General features: G+C 33.9%; 1 protein-coding gene across 3 annotated transcripts in view; it reads left to right on the forward strand.

The window, feature by feature from the left end:
- Positions 1-27494, forward strand: part of ADGRB3 (adhesion G protein-coupled receptor B3) — a 732453-nt gene that overhangs the window by 278219 nt on the left and 426740 nt on the right. For all 3 annotated transcript variants that reach the window (XM_043591727.1, XM_043591726.1, XM_043591728.1), the window contains 2 exons: positions 19931-20041; positions 26031-26192. In XM_043591727.1, the coding sequence (XP_043447662.1) occupies positions 19931-20041; positions 26031-26192 (273 nt within the window). The remainder of the gene's footprint in view (positions 1-19930; positions 20042-26030; positions 26193-27494) is intronic.

Here is a 27494-nt window from a genome sequence, read left to right on the forward strand (position 1 = left end):
TTAGGATTATCATATAAATTGTTTTGCTTCATGGTCTTTAATTTTAACCATTTTTGTCATTATTTTGCTATCCCTGGGTTTTCCCAATTTTATTAAACAAATTAGATAGATTTTCATCATTTCCAAGTCCTAGAACATTTTGTATGTATCAGAAAATAAGTTAGTTATAAAAGTTTAAGAGTAAACCTCACCCCAATGTATATGAATATGGTCCTTATTTGCATATTATTCTTAAACAACTTTTTTGTGTTCTTGGTTTATTGGACAACCAAATTTCTCCTGCTTCTTAAATTATTATTTTTTTCTGAAAATTATTAATTTCAAATAAATCCTAATAGTATTTGTAAATAAAATACTATTCTCTTTAATATTAAATCAATGAATTATGTAGTTATTTATTGTCCTTTGAATTTTACATATATTTTTATTTCCTCATTGGGTTTGGTAGAGTCTCAAACAGACACATGTATTGGATTTACCAATCAATGATCAATTCTAAGGCTTTTCTGTTTCTAATCAATTTACTTTATTTTTATCTTTTTGGAAATTATTTGTTTCTTGTGGGTCAGCAATGACTACCTAATCTCCAGATCTCCTGACCTGAATCCCCAAAAGCATTCCCTCTATTCATTGAATGTTTTCAGCTGGATTTCTCTGATGAAACACTCTCCCGAAATACTCCTAGTTTTTCTGGCTACTTTGTTTCTCTTCATCTTACTTCAAAGTTCTGCTTTCCTCTTCCCACCCCAATTTGTGGGCTTTCTCCGAAAGCAGCTCATGGTCCTCATTTACCTTGTAAACCTCACCTAAATTCCTATCCCAGTAAAAAGTCGGTAAAACTGTGTCCTCATATCCACTTTCTCAGCCTGTCTGCTAACATTTCCATTAAGAAGTTTCACTCTCACCTTCAACTCAAAGCAGAGCCATAAACTTTTCATAAGTAATTCCATTTGTGACTTGTTGATTGATGACAGAGTGTAACATTTCTGTTGCTTCTAAATCTCTTTATCTTTAAATCCTGAAGGTTTCCAAATCCTTATCCCCTTTCCTTAGCTGCAGATACTAATCCACTCCTGTATTTGCAGTTGACATGGGCTCATAAAAGCATTTCCCACTCCTGCTCTCTCCTCTTTATCTGACAGCACCTGAACTAGCAAGCAAGCCTGGTGATTTAAATGAATGTCCGATCAGGAAATGTTTTATTTTCCCCTAAATTTACCAGTGATTCCCTAAGAACCTCCTCTTTTTCTTCTTTTGGAAAAAAAATTGTCAATATTCTTACCTTGGGATGACTCTCAATGGTCAAAGTTGCCTTTCTGTCGCTAGGAGACATTGGAGATTTTAATTCAGTAAATTTGTCCTCAACAGTGAAATCTTTGCACTAGTTAACTCGTGGCACAAGTTCTCAAGGGGGCATCATAACATATTATGACATATGCCACTCCCCCCAAATGAGTCTAAAACAGAAAACACTGGTAGTAAGAATTTTTTGGTAGTGGAGTAAGGATACACATATTTTTTCTGTAATGAGTTTGAATTACTTTTATATGGGTGAAGGATACCCTACCTTTGTGCATTTACTTTTAGTATTGTAAAAGAGAGAACATTGGCTTTGAACACAGACATACCTAATTTTCAATTTCAGCTTTTTTATTTCTAGTGTAACTGGATATTTTTACATTATCCTTCATTTCCTCACCTCTCCATAGGATGATGAAGTAAGAATTTTTATTTCACACATAAATAAATGAGGTAGCGAATTTCTTCTACCAAAGGGTAGTGACACAGTAGGTGCTGAAGAAATGTTGGTATCCTCACTTAAGCACAAAAGAAAGGATTTATTGACATACATGAGATTCTGAGTTGAAGTTCATAAGATCACTTTATGTTAATTCTGTTAATGTATTTGTTCATATCACTTACTGGCTGGTCTCAGGGTGGGATTTAAATGCTTTTCCACGTAATCTTCTGCTTAAAGCCTGGAGATTGTTTTTTATAGAATCAGTGTGAGATTTGGAAGGCAAAACCTGGGGTCAAGAGACAGCAAACCTGTCTTCGTTTAGATGTCTAAGTCACTAAATATAGTGAAACACTGTGGATGCTAACATAGGATCTCTCCATCCATAAGGGAGGCTGCAAAAGAAGGAGATTTAAAACTCAAAATGTTCATTCAGTAGAGTTATCAAAACTGATTCAGCAATGTCCAAAAAGTTATGAGAGAACTGATGGAGCATTTCTACTTAATCTGGACATTTAACTTCACTAACTTCAATGGTGTTTGCAAAAAAAGGAAAGGTTTATGGCTAGTAATTACTTTTTTAGCTGGTGATCTCTTTTCATTTGCAAATTATTTCTGGGAAAGTTTGAACATTGGCTTTTTGGAAGATGACTTTATTTGCTACACAAAGGTCATTCTTAAATGTCAGACATCATTTGGTAGTTGTTCGTGTTTCATTTTTTAATGTTTGCAAGGATATTTTTTCCAGGCTTGTTTTTGAGGTCAACCTAGTGTTTTGAGGTAGTGGGAAATTCTGGTTCTCTGAAATCATAGGGTTTGAGGAAAACATAGAGCACTGTTACACAGACAAATTAAATTCTTGTGTGATTCAGTTGTGACCTTTATGAGTAATTAACAGATTGCTTGTCTGGTAAAGGAGTTCAGTTCTTTCTCAGCCATTTACTGAGAAGAATTGAGTACTGTTGTGAGAATTTTATCCTTTTATTAGAATTAGACTCAGAAAACCTTTCCAGTCTATAGAGGACATGAAAATTCATGCCTTTTCAGTTTCAGTAACTTAAGGATTGAATATATAAATTTCTCTTAAGGATTGAATATATAAATGTCCTCCAGAGTGAATCTAATGTGGCCTGGTACTCACACTTTAAATCCTTCATTCAAAATATAAATGCATCTTCTTATTTATGCTCAATAAAGGAAATTTTAGTAGAAGCAAAATTAAAAAGACATCTGTTGCCGAGGGTGAAAACATCAGGGAAGAAGCAGTGTGATACATTACTCACCATTAATGTATTTCCATTATATCCAACCTCATTTAATGACCCTGTAAGATTTTGCTCTTTTTTAGAGCATCTTAATATCAATTTGCATTGTGAGGCTCTTAATTTAGGATATTTTTCTTCCCATGGAGTATCAAGGAAAACCTACAAAGCAGTTGGAAGGGACTCGCAGCTGAGATTATAAAAACTGTGAGCATGTGTTAGTCTGATTCTATATTCTACCATGGTTAACACCATAAAACCACATATTCCAATTTAGGGAAGTAAACCATGCAAAGTGCAAGGAGATAAAATTAATTTTAAAGTTGAAAAAGATTCTCGTGGTCCTATTAACTATATGGCCTTACATGTGAGAAAATGGTTTAAGCAACAATTAGATGTGATTTTTTTTGAGTCCCAGACCCAACACATCTTAGCTGTAAAATGTTGGGCAAATGTCACAACCTCTTAAAACCTCATACTTTGTGTATCCAAAATGGGTCTAATAATAGAACCTAACTCATAAGAAAGATAGCACCTAATTATAGTGTCTAACTCATTGGAAAGAATTTTAGCAACATGACAGAATGAGCTGGTATGAATGGATCTCAGATCTGCTAAAAACTCATGAAAAGTCTGGATAAAATGTCAAGACAGAAAAATAAACCAAACTAAAAGAAAGAGAAATGTATAGGTGTCCATAAAAGACACCTGCAATGATAAAAGATAAAAGACAAAATATTAAGGGTGAGCTGTGGGATGTTAACTATTTTGCACAGTTATGAGTTCTAAATGGCTAAGAATTAGGATTTCAGTGCTACTCCATAGAGAGGAGAGTCCTTGGCCTGTGTAGGTTTGGGGAACTAAATCAATCCAACTACACAAAGCCTGGAGCCTCAAAGACTACCCTTTGTTTAAAAGGAGTTGTAGGGAAATTTCTTTCAATGGCTCTGGGAAGCAGTGGAAAGGAAGCTTGCCTTCATTCAGAAGGTAAAAATGAATCCTCGCCGCCCCCCCCAAAAAAAGAAACAAATACCAGCATATACCACGTGAGGGTAAGGTATGAATTTATACATTTATATATTTTTGATGTAGCAACCGAAAACCCAGAAAGTTACTGCTATGGAAGGGCATTTTTACACTGAGGCCTGATAGCAGTTTCACAGAGGGGAAAGTACTATGCAAATGAAACCTCCATAGAAATAAGATGAAATAAAATAAAACAAAATGAACTATCGGAGAAAACAAAGACTATGGAAGAGAATCTGTGTACACGACACAAGGAGCACACTAAGAGCTAGGGAAAAAAATAATCTTTAAGTAAATCGTAAAAGATATGTTTAAAGTGATTTTTAAAAAGAATAGAAATAATAACTAGTAATAAAGAGTAAAGAAAAATAAAGAAAATAAATATAGAACAGCATGGAAGAAAATAAATTTGGAAAAACTAGAATTATCAAAAATAAAACGCAGTCACTAAAATTAAAAATTCATTAGATTGCTTAGAGACTAACTTGGGCATGATCGAGGAAAATGCTTGTGAATTGAAAGATAAATCTGAGGAATGCAGTGAATAAGATTAAGAACATGATGTCATTAAATAAAAATAATGTCTCCCCTTTCTCTCTTTCTCTTTTTCCTCTTTCTCCCTTCCAAAACATTTTTCAGTCACTTAACGAGGTACAATATACAGTGATGGGCAAGACAGACAAGACTGCTGTTCTTTTTTTTTTAATTTTTTTTTTAACATTTATTTATTTTTGAGACAGAGAGAGAGCATGAGCAGGGAAGGGTCAGAGAAAGAGGGAGACGCAGAATCTGAAACAGGCTCCAGGCTCTGAGCTGTCAGCACAGAGCCTGACGCGGGGCTCGAACCCACGGACCGCGAGATCATGACCTGAGCCGAAGTCGGACGCTTAACCGACTGAGCCACCCAGGCTCCCCAGGACTGCTGTTCTTATGAAGGTCACATTTTAGTGGATTTATGGATACTGTTATTAAACAAATAACAACAACAAAAATAAAACTGATATTGATATATCCTGTGCAGAGAATTAAAATCAGGCCTTAGACAATAACTATATACATACTTTGTATGTGGTGCCTCTTGAAGAAAGTAAAAGTTTAGCTTAGATAAAGATGACAAGAATAAGTCAGCCATGCAAATATCAGAAGAGTTTCCCAGGTAAAGAAATCAATTAATGCAAAGAAGAAATGAGCCATGTGTTTTTAAGAAACTAAAAGAAGGCCAGTTTGGCTAGCATATAGTGAGTAATGGGGAGAAGGATATGAGATGATGCTGGAGATGTAGGCTGTGACCAATTGTACAGGGCTTTTCAAGAGCAAGGATAAAGAATATGAATTTCATTCTAAGAATTGGGGAAACATAAAAGGATTTTAAGAAGAAGATTTATGTAATGTGTTTTACCTTTTAAAGGATCTATCTGCTATGTGGAGAATGGATTGTAAGCAGGGGAAATGATGGGAGGGGTGGAGGGGTAGACATGTAGGAGACTCTGCAATGATCCAAGTGCCAGAGGTAGTGGGGTTTGGAGGAGAGTGGTGGGATAGAGAGAGAAAGACATTGACAAATTTGGAACATGCTGTGGATGGAGATATGACAGGAGTTGAAAATTGAGAGAATATGGGATTCAGGGAAAGAGAAGTATCATAGACTCTAGGATTCAGGGATAGATCCATGTACGAATTATCTCTACAATATTCATTAGTCACACAGCCACTGCTTAAGCATTTCCTGCGATCCAAAGTCTGGTATTTTGTATGGCTACTCATTCTTTTTATGCATCCCAACTTGCTAGAAGGTCCTTCCTATGGATTTGAGTTCTTAATAAGCAACATAGTAATTTATTTATAATTCTTCTGCTACGTGACAAATTTCCAAATAATCAAAGAAAAGTACCATTTCTTCTTTTATCCAAGCTAAATATTCTCAGGCTTTTTTTAATTTAATAATAATCTATTTGTATGGCACTTATAACACTTGTAAGTCAATACTGAAGTTTGATTGTTTTAAGTTTTCCATAGCGTTCCTACTAGATCTGATTCTCTGAAGTGCCTTATCATTGGGCCCTCAAAATTTTATTTCCGAAATAAGCCTGACACTAAACTATAATTTTTGAGATCATTCACCTTCTGAGAACTCTTCTTTCCACATATTTTATTTTACTAGTGTTCCTCTTTTTATTTTTTATTATTATTTTTAATGTTTATTTATTTTTGAGAGACAGAGAAAGAGAGAGAGGCAGAATGTGAGCAGGGGCGGGGGAAGGGCAAAGAGAGAGGAAGACAGAATCCAAAGCAGGCTCCAGACCCTGAGGTTTCAACACAGAGCCGCACGTGGGGCTCGAACTCACCAGCCATGAGATGATAACCTGAGCTGAAGTTGGATGCTTAACCAACTGAGCCACCCAGGCTCCCCAGTACTCCTCCTTTTAGAATAATGACAACCACAGCTAAGTGCTAAGTAGTCCAAAAGTTTTGAATTCCATGCTTTAAAAAACGCAACCAAAGCTTAAATTGGGATTTGTCACAACTGTTTTACCACGTTGACTCATCACACTTCATAGTCATCAAAAAACCCGTATATCCATCTAAAATAAATTGTTAAGTCAGGTGTATCCCAGCTGGGAACATACACTCTGATACAAACTTCTGACAGAGGAATAATATATGGAATACATAGATTTAAAGAGAGATTATAATTAACTGGAAAATAGCAGCTAAAATATTAAAAAATAAATAAAAACTGCAATACAAAAGAGACCTCATTTTCCCTACAGAGAAGCAAAATCTTAATTGTTTCTCCCACGTAAGTCTTGGTGGGAAAATTCAGTAGAACTAGGTAATCAGAGCTAGTGTTACCTGGGAACATTGTGATGAAGGAGGAGGAAAACCCCCACATGGAAATAGGGAAGGATTTAGCATGTAAGAGATGCCATCCTTAACCTCGTTTGCGTTTTCTTGGCCACTTGGCCACCAGCCCCATAGAAACCTAGTCCTATGATAATGAGTAAACAACTTTAGACCCCTTGCTAAATTATGTTAGGATTAACATATGGTGCAAAAAGTACAAACTCAGCAGAAGGACTATGTTTCATTGACATTACCAATATGAGCTTCCCAGAGACCAGTTTAAGAATGTCAACTCATAATCCTGGAGTTGTCATCAACATGCTCCCGAACTCTCCAGCCTTCTAACAACTCTCTTTATTATAAATTTTAAACAAGCCCTTGGCTTGTTCTGCCACATAATTTAGAAGTAGAAATTTAATATCTCCCTAATATTCTTGGGATTCTTTGAGGGATGGATTATGTGTATTTCTGATATATTTTCCTATCCACTCTTATGTTTATTTTAGCTGTATTATCAACCATTGCTTTGTAGTTTGCTTCTGGGGCCATTATTTCTATTCTGTCCCTTGCAAATCTCAACATGAAATTAATCTTCTTTTTTCTTTCACCATTTTCTTTGAAATATCTGTAACACAGGTTAAGTAAGCTTTTAATAAAAGCTGGCTCGAGTGAAGAGGGAGTGTATTTTACCCCAGCTTAGTACATACATTAAACCTTAATATCACTGCTATTAAAACTGCTGCTGGTAGTCCTTCCTTAAGGAATTTCTGATTTCTCCTCTGGTCTCTTCCACACTTATGGATAGTTCTCTTTATTCCTCTCCCAAGATTTGTTAATTTCAACTCCCCTCCTTTTTCTCTGGTCCTCAGTAAGCCTCACCTTTTGTACTTGACAGCTTCAGTAAATTTCAAATTATTACTTTCTTGTTATGTTATTCAACTTTCCAGATCTGGCCCTAGGGCCTATTTTTACATTACCAAACTGGCCTATCAAGATATTTTGATAAGCTGAAGACAGTTTTCTGCATTATTTCTGGTCAGCTTTTAGTTTTATTTTGCTATTTATTTATTCATGAACTATTTATTTGAGCACTGTATTGTTTATTAAAGATAAATTTGAAATGCATAGCTAGGAGCAGCTCTCATAAGGGAAATGATTAGCTTATTTTCATAAATGCTAACTTTGCCAGCAAAGTATCTAGGTGATGTAGTATACATGGCCTGGAAGATGTAGATCAGCCCATGGGAGTAGTTGTTTGCCTAAAAGTCATACTTTAGTCTAGGAAAGGTTGGAACTTCTAAGGGAAAGAATATTGAGGCAGGAGCTGTGGGAAAATTCACATTAGGGAATGAAGCATAACTAAGGTAACGAAGGAGGCAGAAAAGCAGTCAGGAGGAGGAAGAAGTTCAAATTGTCAGCTTTGAAAGCCAAGGGAGGTGAGCATTTTAAGAAAAGTTGTGGGATACGGGAGGGTGGGAGGGTGTCAAATGCTGAAGGAATCAAGATGAATGTGACAGTTTTTAAGAGGCAGCTGACTTTCAAGAGAGCAGTTTCATTCAAGGAAGGAGGTTGAAGTCAGATTGCCTGACATAGTTGGGTGAGTGGGAAGTGAGGAATTAGAGGGGACTCTTTGGAAAGGTTTCTATAAGTAGGAAAGAGAAGTGGTCAGAGAATGAAATATGTTGTGCACTTCCTCGTTAAAATCAGGGGTTCATGGGTACCTGGGTGGCTCAGTTGGTTAAGTGTCCGACTTCAACTCAGGTCCTGATCTCACGGTTCGTGAGTTCGAGCCCCCCATTGGGCTCTGTGCTGACAGCTCCAGAGCCTGGAGCCTGCTTTGGATTCTGTGTCTCCCTCTCTCTGTGTGTTCCTCCCCTGCTTGTGCGCTCTCTCTCTCTCTCTCTCTCTCTCTCTCTCTCTCTCTCAAAAATAAATAAAGATTTAAAAAATAAAATAAAATCAGGGGCTCAATTTTCCCAGAGAAAGTTCTCAGTGAATATGTAGGAGATTGAGATGGAAGCATAGTGTAGCTTGCATAGCTCCCATAATCCAAAACGAACATGGAAGAAAACCAAGAAGAGGGAATGTTGGCTCAGGAGAAAACACATTCCTTCAGGGCACTTAGCTAAAGTACCAGTCCTTGCATTGAAAGCAAACATGGAGTACCAAGCAAACTGAATGGAAAAGACCAATGTCTAGACATATACTGGTAAAATTTCAGAACTCTGAGGATAAAAATAAAAAATGCTGGAACAGCTTCCAGAAAGAAAAGCAGATTCTCTTACCAAAAGACATCTTAGAGGCAATACCGGATCCCAGGATTCAGTGTGAAAGGTATCTTCAAAGTTTAGTGAGAAAAAAAAAAAAACACCTTCTTGACCTTAAATTTCTAGGCCTAGCAAAACCAAAATTCAAGTGTGAGGGCAAGATAAATCAATTTTATATACTTCTTTGTTATAGGATATACTGGAACAAAATTAAAAACCAAATTCATATATTGAAGCCTTAACCCCTAATGTAATGGTGTTTGGAGACAGGGCCTTTGGGAGATTTTTAGGTTTAGATGAGGCCTTGAGGGTGGGGCCTTCATGATGACATTATTGCCTTTGTAAGAAGAGACACCAGAGAGCTTATTTTTCTCCCGCAACATGAGGACACAACAAGAAGGTTCCTATCTATAAGCCAGGAAGAGAGCCCTGTGAGTCTAGCCATGCTGGCACATTGACCTTGGAGCTCAACTCCTAGAACTGTGAAAAATAAATTTATCTTGTTTAAAAAAAAATAAGTCAAAGAAAGGAAATCTACAAACAAAATTAATGATCCAGTCTAAATTATTGAAGCACAGTGTATAAATATAGCAGTTGGGAGATAAATGACATATGAGTATCAAAGCAGAGGACAACGGACAGCACACCCAAATTCTTGTCTTTGTTTGGGAAAGAATACAGATACTGATTCACTAAAGATATTGATATATTTGGAAATATTTTTATGTACATGTGACAAAATTTATATAGAATGCTTGAATAATTGAAGTAAGGTATCTATCTAGAGGGGAAAAACATTCCTATTGATCCAAAAATATTAGGAAAGCAGAAAATGAAAAAATAAGGTACTTGCTTAAGAGAAACTCTAATATAGATGGAATAAATAATTTTAACATTTTAATAAATTTAACAATAAATGTCAGTGGGTTTAATTTTCTATTAAAAGGAAGAGGCTCAGATGGGATTTTTTAAAATTCAACTATATATGTTATGTACAATACACACACTTAAAACCCATTAGAATGTAATAAGTGCCTATTTAATGTTTGTTGAATTACCTGAATTCATTTATTCCCAAATACCTTTGGAAACATATAATCTTAAAAAAATTCCTTTCCAGTATAGATGCTAGCTAGAGCATAGATGTATATGCTTAAATAAATATTAGGCAAGCTGGGACCTCATACACAAAGTAACCTCAGTTTAGTGCTCAGACATGGATTAAGTTAACTGTTCAACATTGCTTGACTTAAGAAAATATTTAGAAGCAACTACCACTCTGCCTTACGTAGACTCTAGTGCATGTGTATCTGTGTACAGACCCATTAATTAACCTTTGGTCAGGTCCTGTAGGCCTCTTTGTCTGCTGAGAGATAATCCATATGTTCATGGGCCAACTTCTGACCTGAGAAAAAAACCATAATTTTAGAGCTTAAAAAGACCTTAGAAATCATGTTCCTAGAATCCCCTTTTGCAAGAAGAGCAAGGAGGCCAAGAAAACTTAAGGTTTGAAGCTCTTAAATAAGAGGTGCACATGTTGGTTGCCCATTTATTGCCTACCCTCTATGTTCAGCTTTAGCCTACATTTTAGTTAAAATGGTCTTAATTGTTTTTAGGTATGTGAACCACTGCTTTGAAAAGGCTAAACACTAGTTTTCTCTGTAGAATGCCATTTTGGCTTCAGTAGTAATAATAACTTATGGAAACAAGTTTGAATATATGTTCATTAATTTTAGAGATAATTAATATCCTAGGAAAATATTAAAAATATTTTCTATGTATCTTTTTGCCTGAGAAATAAGCTAAAATATTAAGGGAATAGTTAAGATGGAATTATAGTTATTTTTAGAAAATATTATAAACACTATATGCATGTCTTAGTAGAATCATTTTCATTATGAAAGTTAGTTTTGATGTTTCTTTCAGAAGATATGTATACGATACTGCTCTAAACTAAAAAGTTCTATAATAACTGTAGACATATATCAGTAGGTAAATTGTAAAACATGACCAGAGGCATTTATTGTGATATTTATAGATTCTCAAAAAAAATTCTGTATGAACATAATAGATAAGTAAAATAGTATAAAAGACGAACGTGCTGGGGCGCTTGGGTGGCTCAGTCAGGTGGGTGTCTGACTTCAGCTCAGGTCATAATCTCACCGTTCATGGGTTCAAGCCCCACACCAGGCTCTGTGCTGACAGCTCAGAGCCTGGAGCCTGCTTCGGATTCTGTGTCTCCCTCTCTCTCTGCCCCTCCCCCACTCTCTCTCTCTCTCTCTCTCTCTCTCTCTCTCTCTCTCTGTCTCTCTCTCAAAAATAAATAAAATAAACATCAAAAGAAAAAAAGACAAAAGTACTTCTCTTTTATCTCCAGGTAAACCTTTAGTAAACCTTGAGACCTTGCAACTCAGTTGAATATAAATATGATAAGGATTTGTCAGAATTATCTGGATGCCAGTGCCTTATGAAAAAAATCAGGCATTTCAGATATTACCCATTGTTCATGTGTTGAAATGTTTTGGCCAAGCAACCACTTATCTAACCTTTTAATTTCCATTTCGGTATAGAATGCACTCATTATTTTTGTGGACTATCTTTTTAAATTATTTCTTTTGGTAAATATGCATACAGTGATATTGCTTTAAGTTAATTTTTTTCTCATTTACTATACTGTGATAGTAAATGAGAATGAGCTTAGGCAAGTGAAAAGTACCATATGAATATGAGCTTTAATTTAAAAACTATAGAGGAATCATTTTTTAAAAAAATCAAAATAAATACATGATAGAGCATATGTAATATAATATGCATAATATAATATATACAAAGGTTAACATCCATCAAAAATACCATGCTAAAAAGTATCACCTTTTTAAAGCATATACTTCCTTATAAAACACTTTTCCTGTAAACTTTTGAGGCACTGAAAATTGCTCTAGTTACCAATAATTTGAACTCAGTGGCCCAGAGATGTACTCAGCATGCAGTAAGTTGGGACTGGTCAGGGTTCTGTGTATGGTTCTGATTCTTTATCTAGTGGGAGTATCCCCATCCACCTTCTCACCCAAGCTTACGAGCTGCCAGTGAGCTATCCCTCAAACACCCACCCCCACCAACTCAATCACAAATAGTCTTAAATGAACAATCGCAATAGCTTCCTAATATACTGCCCTATATTGTTTCCCCATAGTCTGCTCTCCGTTCTTCAGTTAATCTCTCTAAAGTTCAAATCACACCATAATTCCTTGATCATTGTTTCTTAGTCCCTTTCAAAGGTTTCACATTTAATAAGATAGAGATACATTCCAGGGTTCTTAGGCATAAGAGAGGTTTCTGATTCCCTCCCCACCAATCCTTTCAGGAATATCTCTTACCCCTCCTCTTCATACTTTATCGTCTGTTAATAATGACAACTTGTGGTACTAAACCCTGAATATCCCACTGCCTCAATTCCATATCCCCTTCCACACATTTCTTAAGTTCTTAGATCACTATTGGAGCCTATCATTTTCCCTTCAAAAGAATCTGGCCTCTCATCACTAGATGACTCATTCCTTTTTTTTTTCCTGCCAGGGAAGCCTGAAAGAAAAGTCTTCTGTCATTTCCAAAGCAGCAACCCCCTCCATTTGGAAATTCCTATGGAATCTACTTTGCCCACAGGGATCACTCTGCAAGTCAGAAAGTTGGACAGAAACACAACCAAGCCCTGTTCTTGTTAGGAAAGTATAGGATATCCAGGGAAGATTTAGTTTACTTTTTTTTTTTTTTTAGATTTTTTAAGATCTTAGGGGGCTGCTTTAGCAATAAAATAGTTCAGAGCCTATAGTGTAAGAGTTTTAGTCGTCTGCCAGAAATGCTAAAGCTTACAGTAAAGCGTCTTACTTTGCCCTGATGTGCTAGTGTGCTGAATTAAATTCGGACATAGGTCAACAAGACACCCAGCTACTAGTTTACTCTTAGAAGTCGAATTGCATTCATCATTTATGTGCTTCTGCATTTATGTTCCTCATTACCAACAACAACAAAAAAAAACATTTTTCAAGCAAACCATTACGGCTAGTTTATAAAAAGTCAATAGTTATCTCAAAAAGAGATGAAGTCATAAAATGCAATTGGCTAATGTATAACAAATATTAACAAATAATTCCTACATGATTACACACATTGATGATTTCTAACATGGAATGGTGTATCCAATTTACTAACCTTTTGCCGAAGGATGACAGAAGAAGAATAAAAATAATGATTTAAGGGTTTTCACCCCAAATGTTCTGGAATTATTCTAAATAAGATGTTTTATTATATACTTTTCAGATACATATTTGAGGACATCTTAAAAAATCCATCATTAAATGTAAATATTTCAAAGTTTCTACTTTGAATAAAAATCAATTAAAGTGTAACATCATTGTTAAAGAATATGTGCACTAAATATACTTGATAATTGCTTCTACAAAAGATTTTATGTTTCATAACTTAATAACTTAATTGAAAACTGAAAACTCCTGAACATTTAAAATTTCTCTATAAACGTATTACTAGTATGCCTTTTGACCAATTTTCTGTTTTGTCCGTTTTTAGAAGTGGCACAAAAGTACCCATCTCCTTAACAGAGTCATGTCCAACTATCTAATAAAATTAATTCCTGTAGGGGTATTTTGAAAAGCAAGATTCTACTTTGTTATTATAAGAAGCAGTGTCTTGATCCCTATAACCAGGTATCTAACTATGGCAATGGAACCAAGTAATAATTTGAAGGAAAGAATTTCAATTATCCTCTTAAATTTTAAAGATGTATTTCTCTGATTTCTAATATTTCTTAATATGTCTTAATTTATTTTATTTTAAATACATCTTAATATTAATTATTAATTTTCTCAAAAATTATTTTAAATAGTTCCTGATATTTGTTTTTTTATCCAACTCTTATTCTTAAGTTCTTTGGAAGTTGTCTTCTATCCACATTGCTATTCCCTGTTTGATTCTGGGGGAAAATAAATTTAGTAAAATTACAATAGTATTTTTAACCGGTGACATTCAGAATGTCAACTAATGATGTCTAATTTTAAAATTCCTTGTTTCTAACAGTTCATCCCAGTTCTAGAAACGTCTTTGATACTGTAGACTTTTCCCCAACATTTCTATCTTTCATAAAGCACCTGACTATATAGGCACTCAAATGGTTGAGTGAGAAAATACAATATTTAAGTCTGATCAAAAGTTAAAAAAACATTTTTTTTAAAAACATCAGAAAACAGAATGATATCCTAATGACTGATAATCTGAGCTGCTCTTCACTATCTGAATACCTCCCAGCTATAATATGCATAAAGAATGTGCATGCAAAATAGTTGTACCGACTCTATTTCCAGTAAGTATGGAAATGAATGAACACATTTAATAATATGTTTCTGAAAACATATGAACTAAGAATGCATTAAATAGAATTATCTTATTTCAGAAAATGTCTGTTCCTTCTTAACAGAATTTGTCTATACCACCATAATCCAGTCAGATGATAGAATCTTTATTCTGCCAACAAGTTATACATTTAATATCCTTACTTGTTATGATGACAAATGAAATGTCACTTCAAATGTCCAGTTGCATGGCTTAAAAGATGTATTTTCTCTTTTGAAACATGTTAGCAAGTCATTCTAGTTAAGAGTGATATATTATTTAGGAAGTTAATCTAATAAGTGGGTTTTGAGTGGAGCTTACTATTTTGATTAAAATAAATAATTTTACATATTTGAAAGGTTCGAACCATGTTTAGTGGATTTCCTAGGGCTATGAGCTTCAGAATATTAGAGACTACTTTTAACTTGCCTTTGTAACTTTAGTGCCTAACACGTAAGTAATTAAAAAATGGTTATTAATAAAAATTAACCATTGTTCTTAAGCATTAAGTTTTGTTTTAGGTCAGTGAGATTTAAGTTTCTTTTTAAAACAGTAACATTGCAATTATTTAAATAAGAACCTGAATGTATTTATGGATAATATTCCTTGCTGACAAAAGAAATACTGAACTTCATGATCATACATAACTAATTTTCAAGTACTTCATGAAGAATTTTACTTTTTTCCCATCGGACTGTTCACCAAGCAGGTTAAATAAAGGATTCCAGACATCTAGAAACTTGCATTTTAAAGACACAACTCTTCATATGAAATGCATTTATAAGATAAATAATGAACCCCAGCTATGTGTAAATCAGGAGGTTATTTTAAAACTCATAAATCATTTTTCCTTCTCACAGGTTTATAATCTAGTAGGAAGAATTCAATATGAAAAATAAGATGAAAGTCCATTATTGATACAAAATAAAATAGAAGTAAGTTTAAAAGACAGAGGCCACTTATTAGTTGATTAAGAAATAGTTCATGGAGGTAGCTTTGGAGTTGGTCTTGGTGAAGGGTTTTACCTCAGGCATGGACAGAAGAACAGATATTTCATATGGAGGAAGATGATAGAAATGATGCAGTGGTTTGATGATTTCCATGGCAAAAAAATGGTGCAGTTTGATCATAGAATGTAAGTAAGAGATAACTTTGAGAGTTTGTTGAGAAGCAGCGATGGCCTGGGCTAGGGTGGTTTCTGTAGAAATTCTAAGAAAAGTTAGCTAGCAAGTGAAGTTACTATTTATATTGCGAAATAGATTGCAGTGATAACTTATCAGCTAATCTAACTCTCTGCTTGCCTGCACACTGACAAACACATGATAAAATAGCAAATGGTGTGTGTTTTCACTTCTTGATGACTTCAACTTCACATTGTTATAATCCTTGATTTCCAGGAAAAAAACTTCACAACTGACAACTGACTATCAAGAGGCAGTTTTCAAATCTATTTGCTTCTTCATGATCTACTTATATATTTCTGGATGGGAAAAGAGAAGACATAAAAGTATTCTTAACGAATTTTCAAAACTGTTCTTTCATGTGGCTTTGAGTATATCTTACTTTCAGACACTCCTGCTTTTTATCAAGAAGCACATTGAAAGATTGTATGAGAAAATGTGCCTAAATATGAAAGTCATCTCCAGTCATTTGAGTTTTATACATGCATACAGTTATTTACCTACCACTTCATTGATACCATCAATATAAAGATATAGGAAATAACCCTGTTTTTCATAAACCATGTACCATATATACATACACAATATTATGCTGTACATTACTTCATTTGATTTCATAACTTGCTTTCCATCGCTTATACAAAGCAAATCATCTTTTTATTTGGTTATGCTATTTTCCTTGTGTAACTAATGTAGTATGTTATCTTTGCCAACTCAGAATCATATGAGTATAAATCAATAACCCATGAAGAACTTTTATTATTCAGAGAGCCTAATATGATAAAGGTTTACCTCAACCCACATTCACCACATAAGAAAATAATAGCAAAATTAATAGCCTAATTTTTTTCTAAGTTTGAATGATCCAACTGGCCTTTATTTTCGCTAGAAGTGAAGAAGATAAAATCATCACAAAAGAGAACACGAATGTTTTGAAAATATCCCTTTGTGAGATATGGATGGACCCATAACATTTGTTGTTAAATCTTACCATTGACAACAACCCTAAAATAAAGATTTCTTTGGCACATAAACATTGGCAAAAGAAATTCACTTGGTTAGATAATAGTTTAAGTGATTCACTTACAAATTCAGATTCTTTTAGGTCTGAAACAAGAGATCTAGAACATTCAAAAAATACCACCATAGTGTTGTTTTTCCACCTGAGTAAAAGAAATAAATTGTGAGTATGTCTTCTATCTTATAGGGAATTTAGTTATATCAAGCCCTCATAATTAGTTTTCACTTTTTAGAAGTTATTTTTCAGATAAATTATATTGACATAAATAATAAAAAATTTCAATTGAAACTTTTAGTTACAGAAAAATATATAGTCACGTTCATAGATGATTGAGTAATTTCTTTTCAAATACTGTGGTCCATTATTAAGTATCCCAATGTTAAGTATCAGCACTAATGCTCACACAACATTGATTATTGATGATGAGTAGAATTGAGCAAAAGTGACAACAGTGAAGAATACTGAAATTTAATTTGTGTTATACTCATGTTTGAGATATTTAATTCACATTCCAGCTAATAATATGAGATAGTTCACATAAATGCGAACACCTCTTTTTAAAGATGAGTACTTGTGTTCAAAGTCCAGAAAGAATTAAAAATTTAACATGACACTTTAAAAATCATTTCAGCAGTGTCCACCAACATCACTCAGAACTGCAGATTTCAAGATTATAGTCCCTGTAACACATAAACTATTTTTTTCTCAGAAAATAGAATGTAGGCTCTTTTAATGCTGCCACTGAGTTGAAGAATTTCTTCTACTAGAACAGGTAATAAAGTTACTTACTAACAGAAGTTGTTTAAAAAAAAGAAGTTGGGGGCGCCTGGGTGGCTCAGTCGGTTAAGCGTCCGACTTCAGCCAGGTCACGATCTCGCGGTCCGTGAGTTCGAGCCCCGCGTCAGGCTCTGGGCTGATGGCTCAGAGCCTGGAGCCTGTTTCCGATTCTGTGTCTCCCTCTCTCTCTGCCCCTCGCCCATTCATGCTCTGTCTCTCTCTGTCCCAAAAATAAATAAAAAATGTTGAAAAAAAGTTTAAAAAAAAAAAGAAGCTGTAGTTATGAAAAATTTCTTTTCTATCCTTTGCCCAGTGCCAAAACTACCTTAGTGTGACAATTAGAGCCTGCAGCTTATTTATGCATACATAAACTCTGACTTAAATGTTCTAAGTGTAGACACACACACACACACACACACACACACACAGAAGGTAAAATATACTGTTAATAAAAATTACTACTGAATTTCCTTTGCTGTTTCAGACTCAGAAAATTTTCAATTACATATAATATTTTAAAATACTGGGTAGTACATAAGAGTCCAGATACAAACTTTCTAAGTAGTCAGTTTCCCAAATCATTAAATGACATGTGATTAGACATGTCTTATTAGCATAATGAAACATAGCTGAGGCAGCACATCCTGCATAAATGAATGCAATGAGAGGATGTTGGCAGCAATGGAAAATAATGATGGATTTTACAAGATTAAGCCAACTGACATTTTATGAAAATTTCCATTTCCTGCCTTGGATTTTATCTAAACTGACAAAAACAAACACACATTTAGATTTCTCAGATTTCTTATGGGATGTACTCTTGGGTAGAATATCGGGAAAGAATTTCTGACAAATTAATCTGTCAAGTGCCATACTTTAATAATTATGTGGGGATTTGCCGGGATGGACAAAAACATGTGCTAGTCTTTTCTCTTCCCATAAAATTTAAAAAGTTAATAGAATTAGTGCTTACACAATACAGTGTTCAATTATACAAAGTGAGTTGTAATATTTTAGCAGAAGATTAAAGATTGATAGGAGAAGGTAAAATTAAACATTCCCAAATTTTGACATTGGTTCTGGCACTATCATTAGAACATATTATACTCAATCATCTTTGTCATGTATTAAAGTTCTGGTCTTAAGGGCCCAACAATTGTCTTAATGTAACAGAAACACCATGATTGCCTGCCCCTCACCCTTCAGGAATCCCCTTCCCCTACACACTTCTCTAAGCCAGAATCAACAACTCTTCCATAAATTAGGCATTTGTTTCATTAAAATTATTTTACAGTAACTGTACTAGAAGCATGGAACTCTTGCAGAATTCCAAGCATATGAATTTTTCAAAAATATATTATGGAGTCTATCTTTTGTTCAACTTATTTTTTCTATCCCCATTGTCACTGACTTAGGGCCAGATTTTTTTTTTTTTTTTTTTTTTTTTTTTTTTTTTTTTTTTTTTTTTTTTTGCTTTTCCTAGGAGGTACAACATTAAAGGATTAAAGGATTAAATCACAGAAACCTGGAGTCATCCATTTCTTTTAAACATAACTTTATTTTTTTAATTTTTTTTTCAACATTTATTTATTTTTGGGACAGAGAGAGACAGAGCATGAACGGGGGAAGGGCAGAGAGAGAGGGAGACACAGAATCGGAAACAGGCTCCAGGCTCTGAGCCATCAGCCCAGAGCCCGACGCGGGGCTCGAACTCACAGACCGCGAGATCGTGACCTGGCTGAAGTCGGACGCTTAACCGACTGCGCCACCCAGGCGCCCCTAAACATAACTTTTAAAAGAAAAAACACTGTCTTCATGTGGTTAGAAAAGGGATGAACAACTATTTGGGACAGGGCAGGAGAGAATGAGAATTACTTCAACCACCACATATCCATGAGCTTTTAAGGACACCAAGGCCAACCTCATCTTTGGAAAAACACTATATTAAGTGAATGCTTACCTTAGGAAAGCTAGGTTAAGGATTATTTATTCCTCAAGAAAAGTGCTGAAAAACTTGTGGGGTGATTACTATTCAGCAAAGCAGCATCTGTTATACAGTCAGGATTCTGTCTCTGAAAAACAACAGTTAACACTGTGGTTGTATTTTTTCCGATGTATTGCTTGAAAACATGATCAGAAAAGAGTACACTATTTGTTAATTAAGCTGACTTAAAACCTGATGTGTCATTCTATTGACTGTTATCATTGTTTCTTGAAAACTTGTTCTTGTTTATAGATTTTTTTTTACTTGAGTTTAGAAATATTCCAAGTAGATCAGCCTAGCAAATTTAGAATTGTAAATTTAATCAGTAACTTCTAGGTATGTGTAGGAACATATTGCATGAGACAGTAATGTAATTTGTGAGAAATGTCTACACACAAGCTTTCATATACCTTTATTCTGTCTTTAGAATTTGGAATGATGGGAGATCATACAATTAAAAGTCAGCGACCTCGATCTGTTCATGAAAAAAGGGTCCCTCAGGAACAAGCTGATGCTGCTAAATTTATGGCACAAACTGGTAATACGTTAGTTACATTTTTCTATTTATTGTTGTTAATTTAATGAAACCACTGCATGTTTTCATAATCTTTTGCTGCACATTTGTCAGTTTTTGGAGCTGATATTTTTTTGAGCCATTTTTTTTTTTTGTCACCAGTTAAAGTCCATAAATGAAGTAGCTGTGAGTTGAAAAGTGCACAAAAGTATGTGTAAGATTTATTTTGCTTTTAGTATGGGACATTTAAGATTTACATGTTATTATTTACCTATGTTAATTAACTACTTAAATGTACCATTAAACTTTTAAAGAACTCAACAAGTTATTTCATCAATAATTGATTGTTATAGGACTTTTCAGAATTAGAATTTAAATAGGAGTTTAAATGATGAAATTTAATTTAACAATAAGATGTTGGATTTTTTAAATGCCATACTTCATATAAATATTAATTATTAAAATGTATGGAAATTAGAAAATTTTTTTCAGATTTTTTTTATTTGAAAAGAAGGTTTTGTTATAGAAGCTAAATAATAAAAAGTTGACAATCTTTATTAGTAAGCCATAATATACTCCAAATAATTAAATATCAACAAAGATCACTTTCCGGTTTGTAAAATTTTTAATTCTAAACTCATTAGATTTTTTGCAAATGCCTCCCTAAAAAAAAGAAAAACATATATATATATACATATACACAAGTAAATGCATTCATATGTTGGTTCATCATAATAAATGGGCTATAATTCCTTCTGTTTACATTGCATGTAGTACATTCTTAGATGAAAATGTATTTAAAATGTGTTATAAACATTTTCAGCTGTCACTTTTATTTCAGGAAATTGCAAACTAACAATCTTATCTATGTCTTTATAAAGTTTTATTCATTCCGATCTGGATCATCTGTTTTACCATTAATACAGAAGTTTCAAGTACTCGATCAGCTTTTTGACATGACATTGATTTTGATGAAATTCTCCTGAAGAATGAATATTTCCTTTAGTTTATATTTTCTTAAGATATATATTCTGAACACTAGATTTGAATCTACAACTTAAAAATGCAAATATTCTTAATGGATTGTGCTCTTTGGTAATTGGTGAGTAATTGGAGAGTTTAACACCTTATTACAAGTAGGTCAAAGAATTCTTCAGAACAAGAAGAGTGTTTACAATAAATTCTACATTAAGGACATATTTTTAGCTTTTTAAATATACACGTTGAGCTAGATCCTGAAATGAACAAAACTTGCTTATCTGGATTGCTTTTGGTGCAGCTTCTTATTTAACAAAAGGTGACATATGTTTACTATTTGCTTGTACAGGTCCGAAAGTGCATTGCCAGGGTCAGGTAAATTTTCAAATTATTAAATGTATTTTTCTCCCTTACATGGAGCAAAATAGTCTCAGCCACTGACCAGAGATTAGGGAATATTTGACTTTACATAGAGGCATAGAACATGATCTAACTACTCAGCCTCCTTCAGATGCCATCTCACCCAGGGCATTGCTGCAAAATTAGAGACTTTCTTCGTTTTTGCAAAAGAGGCCGCAGTCATTGGCTTCCTGAAATTACTTAAAAGTGGGGTCATTTGGAAGTGAAATGGAGAGCCATAGTTTTAAATTTCCTGTACTGTAGTAAAATTTGCTAATGCATAAATATTATGCAGTTTGGCCGGGGCATTTTATATAAATTCAGTTTTTGGATTTGCCTATGACATCAACCAAGAAAATTCAGTTTTCGACCAAAACCTTTTTTACAAATTCAAATCACAAGGAACATTATGTTTACTTAGTCAGAAATTACTAAATTCTGTTTTCATTTACTGGTTCTTTTACAAGCATTGTTTCGTATCTAAAACATATTAACACATGATTTGGTAAAGTAGATGAAACACTTATTAAATAGATCCACAAGGAGCATTAAAACCATTTCCTTATATTGTTAACGATGATTCAGAAAAGGCAATGAACTCCAAAATTAAAGTTCTGAAAATATTGATTGTTCTTAAATATTTATTGGTTTATTTTAAACCAGAAATAGTATAGGTAAATATAAATACACATATAATACTTTAAATTGAAATTACTACAATACTGATAGAAGACTGGAAAACTGCATTATTTTAAATGGTTTTTAAAATATGTAATTTGATATGAAGCAATTATAAAGTTAAGAGAGGAGCTGTTTATTTTCCTGAGATATTTTCTAAGTTATACTTCCTTTAGGTGTTAAGGTAGTTAGTCTGAATAAATACAAGTGTCACAAAATCAAATCTCACAAAAATTAAGTTTTTTCTATAAAACTTTTCTATTTGTCTTTCAAACCAGGAGATTTGTGTTACATATAAACAATCATAGACATTTGCTAACATTAATGTGAGAATGAAGAAAAATGCAATAGAGGTAAAACTGAATGATGAAAGACAATATAATATGTATTTTATATTAGTCATGAGAGAAAACAAAGCAAAACCTATAAGCCTTTAGAATTAAGAATTCTTTCTCAAAATGAATAACCTGGCTTCTTCAACCAGTATGATCAGTATACCCTGTATCTGAAAAGCTTGCTTTCTATAAAGTAATAACATGAATGGAAATCGTTTTTAAAGGGGTAACATTTGGGAAAATAGCATTACTGATCAAGATAATTTGATCGTCTTGGTCAGTCCAATAATTGAGATAGACTAGTTTAAATATAAATGAACAATGCTCAAATAGCCTAGGACACAATTTATGTGTATCGCAATATATATTTCATTTCAAGGGAAATGAAATGAAGTGATAAGATACAGATATTTAATACAGACATCTAAATTAAATTCCAATAAGATAGCTTATGACAATTTAATTTTACTTACTGATGCTTTTTAACATCATAGTCATCCAATGATCTTATAAACATGTTTAGAAAAGTGGTCCTGTATTCCAGTGGCGGAGATAACGTATATTAGAAATATATATTATAGCATGTTATCTAAAAGAGAAGTATAACATTAAAAATGTTTCTAGTATGATTTTAACATACTAGAAAATTTTATATTAATATTTTGTTTATAATTTGAAATGCACTCTTATACATTATCTCATTTAAACCTCACAAATACATTTTGAGGTAGATGTATTACTCATTTTATTGAGAGGTTCAGAGAAATAAAGTGACTTTCTCAAGGTCACAGAGCTAATATTCAGTAGCTTTCCATCAAACAGACCTTCTGACTTTAATTACAGTGCTTTTCCAGTCCCCTTTTATATTTTGTGTCAGGATAAAGAGCCTTAATAGTGCCTTAGATACTGAAGCGTTCTACATGGTGTTTAATGTGCCTTCTCTGCTGCAAGGAACCAGATTAGTTTGTGCTATCTCCAAAGATACACATATTAAAAATAGTATACTTTGTATTATACTTTACTATTTTAATGTCATTGAGTTTAAAAGTGTATATATACGCATACCTTTCTTTTAAGTATATGAGCTATTTCTTACAGGGATCTAATATGCCTCATTAGAACAGGCTTCACACTTTTTGTAGTAAAGAAGTGGCAGCATGGAAATCATATCTATTTAGTGGAAATGTCACTTGAAACTATGCCATTTGAGATATAATGAGGTCATTTTGGTAGGTAGGCTGGTAATTGAGTGGCAAAATTTGATTCATAATTTGAAAGCCAATATAGACTTTATTCATTTATTTATTTTGTTTTCGACCAACAAAATGAATCATCAATTTGAGTGAGTGAAGAAGGCCAGTTCTTAGCACTGATTATCAATTTCTTATGATCTACACATCACTGCTTAGCCTGTTCAACATCATTATAGTATACATTCAGAAGGAACCTCGATTTTTAAATATTTGTACAGAAATACATTTAAAAGTAGATCTTGATCCTGATTCATTGTTCAATTTAATAAAAAACATTTTTAATGCCATAATAACAGTGCAAGGGTAAGAGAAGGACTGCTTTTGTGGAAAAACATAACTAATTTTATTCATAACCTTTATCATTTTATTTATAGAATTCACTGTTCAAGGTTTCCTAGCTTTTAATTAATAACATACAACCATAATATTTATACTTCACTTACTGTCATCACAACACATACTGAATTATCAAAAGAAAAAGCTTCGCATTATGTTTTTCCTAACTTTACATTAAAAAGTTTCATTGCTAAAAATATATGTTCGTATATACATATATGTGTGGATATTTTTTAACTATTGCCATATTGTTGGGGTCTAGAATAATGATTTTTTATCTTCAGACTATTCTTTAATGTAAAAGAGAATATTATGAGGCATGTCTTTAAATATTATTCAAATGGTCATCCAATAACATTTTTAAGAAGTAGTTACAATATGAACTGGTGATGGCAAAAAAGACTAAAATAATCAAGGGTAATTAATCTATAGAGTATTTTCAGGACAAACACTGATCCAACACCAAAAATAAATCCTATTTAATGTAATATGTCATCCCAGTTAACCACTGTCTGTGCCCTTATTATATATATCTAGTCATAAATGCATTAAGATCTATGCCTCTGGGTGCATAATGCAGATCAATGTAAGAACAAATCTTCATAATAGTGCTACCCAAAGTGTGGTTGGTGGACCTGTGTTTATCTGCGAACTAGTTTTTATGGGCCTCTGTGGAAATAAGAAGCATATACCAGGATGTAAATTCAACTACATTATCAAACACACGTTTAATTTCAGCTGACTTTTTTGTTTGTTTGTTTGGAAAAAAAGAAATTCTCAGTGAAGAGATCAGCAAGTTGAGTTACATTCTGGTTCAGCCTCCTTCTGTCCTGAAGTACCAGTCTATGGACCCGCTGTCTTGAGTAGCACTGCAAGTAATTTCTAAATCATTTACTAACCCTCCAAAAAAAATAATAAAGATGGACAAATAGATTATCATATTCTATTTTTTCATTATATTCCAAAGGCAAATTCTAAACAGAACTTATAAAGTATAAATTGTTCCTTTGTTTATGTAATCAGTGATACAAAGTGTTCAGAAACACTTCAACCATAAACCTTTCCCACAACTAAATAATTAAATAGTTCCCACTAGCAGGTAAATGCCCCAATTTCGTATTTGGGGAAAAGCAACTACAAGTTTTCAAATCAGTATTAAGAATCTATCCTGAACATGATATCAGAATAGAATCAAAAGCCCACTGTGATGGACTTAGAAATTCTTGACTTTAAGTCCTTTGGGACATGACTTTAGATAATAATGGAAACTAGACATAATTTTAGTGTGATGCTTACTCTAAGAAAAGTAATTAATTCGGACACTCCTTGGCTTTTTAGGGCCTTATGTTGAATAAATTAATAGAAATCCCAGAGAAATTTTCCTTCATTTTGAGTAAAACTCAGTCTTCTACTCTAGATCATGAGGAAAATTGCAAGCAGAAGGCTTTTAAACAAATTATCACAAGATAAATAGCTGTCACAGGATGAAAAAAGTAAGAGTAGCACTGGGAATAAATTATAAATAAGTGTCAGTGTTTAACACAATAAAAATTAGATACGCCCAGACTCCCAGGGCCCCACCTCATCCAGCATTAGAAAGACTATGCAATAAAAGATTAGGTAAGAATACATCAATATATTGCTGCTCACCAAAGCCAGAGTAAGTTTAGCAATACATTTTGCTCCCTCTCCCATCCAAAGTACAAAGCTTTAGATTGGCCTGAAGAGAATTGCTTCAGCAACCATTCTTGTTGTAAAATGCTGACTGGTCCCTTCATAGTGTCCACGGCAGAGTGTCTTTGTGAAGAGTAGCTTTGCTAAAAACGTAATAGCAAACTTGGACCTTGCATCAGTGTAATATGTATCTCTCTTTAAATTTATTTTGCTCTGAAATGTTTTCTTGTACCTTTTGATGTAGTGTCATATTTTTACATTTAAATTATTCTTTCATGTCATAGTTATCAGTTTGGTATGATGCTTAGTGAATGAATATTCAAAACGGTATTTCATGTTTATTTGTTGTCTTGCACACAGGTGAATCTGGTGTGGAAGAGTGGTCCCAGTGGAGCACATGCTCAGTTACTTGTGGTCAAGGGTCGCAGGTGCGAACCAGAACTTGTGTATCACCTTACGGGACACACTGCAGCGGCCCATTAAGAGAATCAAGGGTTTGCAATAACACTGCCCTCTGTCCAGGTAGTGTTAGCAGCAACTACAACTGTGGATGTTATTGAATTGTGTCATGCTACGCATTTGGAAAGATTTGTTATTTTCATATGAACTGGGTATAGACATTTTAATTAGAGTGGATAAGTTTAATTCTTATTCAACTGTGAAATTTTGTTATATAAGTGATTATTTCTGCTTTCAGAGCAGTCAGAAAATTGCATAAGTGACTCCCCTACCCACTGCAGCTAGAAGCTTGAAATTTATCTATCTGCTTCTAATAATATTTTAAGATTACAATATCTTTCCTTATTTTAGGTGGTCAAAATGTCCAATTGAATGTTTGAGGAAAGTGTGACTTACAGGCACACTGGAAATGTGATGTGTACCCATTACTAAAGGCAGTGGTTAATACAGTCTTTAAAGCTGGCAATTGTTTTCCTATCACTTGTCTGACCCTATCAGAGAACATAGTTCCCCTGACCAAAGGAATTCCTGCTCATTTCTTTCACTCAGTTGGTTGTCCTCATCAGAGCCATCCACTGCATTGTAAACTTTAAAGTCATTAATGGAGGAAAAAATCTTTAATGCTAAATGGTGCACAGCATGGTAGCTTACCCACGTAGGGTGAGATTTTCCGTGTTATGTCAACATTTTGTTCTCATTTGAGGCCTACATGCATATCACAGGCATTTTGCCTTCTCAAATTACTGGCTTTCATCTAAAAATAAGTACTAAAAGGAATTTGGGCTTTCTTTCAAGAAGTCCAAAGCACATGATACTGTGAATCTCCAGGTTTATATTTTTGCTCAAGTATTTGGTGGAGGGGTGATAAAACCATCAGCCACTGCAGTTGACCCTAGACTTGCATTCACAGCCTTTCCATAGGCCCCCAAAGGGGGTGGGCATAAAGAAAGGGACTGGTTCTGCAGCAGCTGTTCAGCTGTAAAAATTTTCTGATGAATTCCGTTTCCAGAGATGGCTGATTTTGCAGTTGCTAAAGGCAAGAGTAGAGAGTGGGTGGCATGGGGGAATGGCAGAGATAATCCTAATTTCCCAGCTGAATAAGCAAGGGCAACCCATTAAAAGACAGTCTGGAGGAGTTATTGTTTAATGGGTATAGGGTTTTGATTTGCAAACTGAGTAAGTTCTGAAGATCTGTTTTACAACAATGGGGGTATATTTAACAGCACTGAATCGTACACTTAAAAATAGTTTGGATGATAAATTTTCTGTTATGTATTTTTTTATCACAATAAAAGGAAAGACAATCTGGAAGAAACAAAAGGGAAAAGAAGTGGTGGGCAGAATGTGGAGGAGAGGGCACACTGA

Source organism: Prionailurus bengalensis, chromosome B2 (assembly GCF_016509475.1).
Source record: "Prionailurus bengalensis isolate Pbe53 chromosome B2, Fcat_Pben_1.1_paternal_pri, whole genome shotgun sequence".
Taxonomy (NCBI): Eukaryota; Metazoa; Chordata; class Mammalia; order Carnivora; family Felidae; genus Prionailurus; species Prionailurus bengalensis.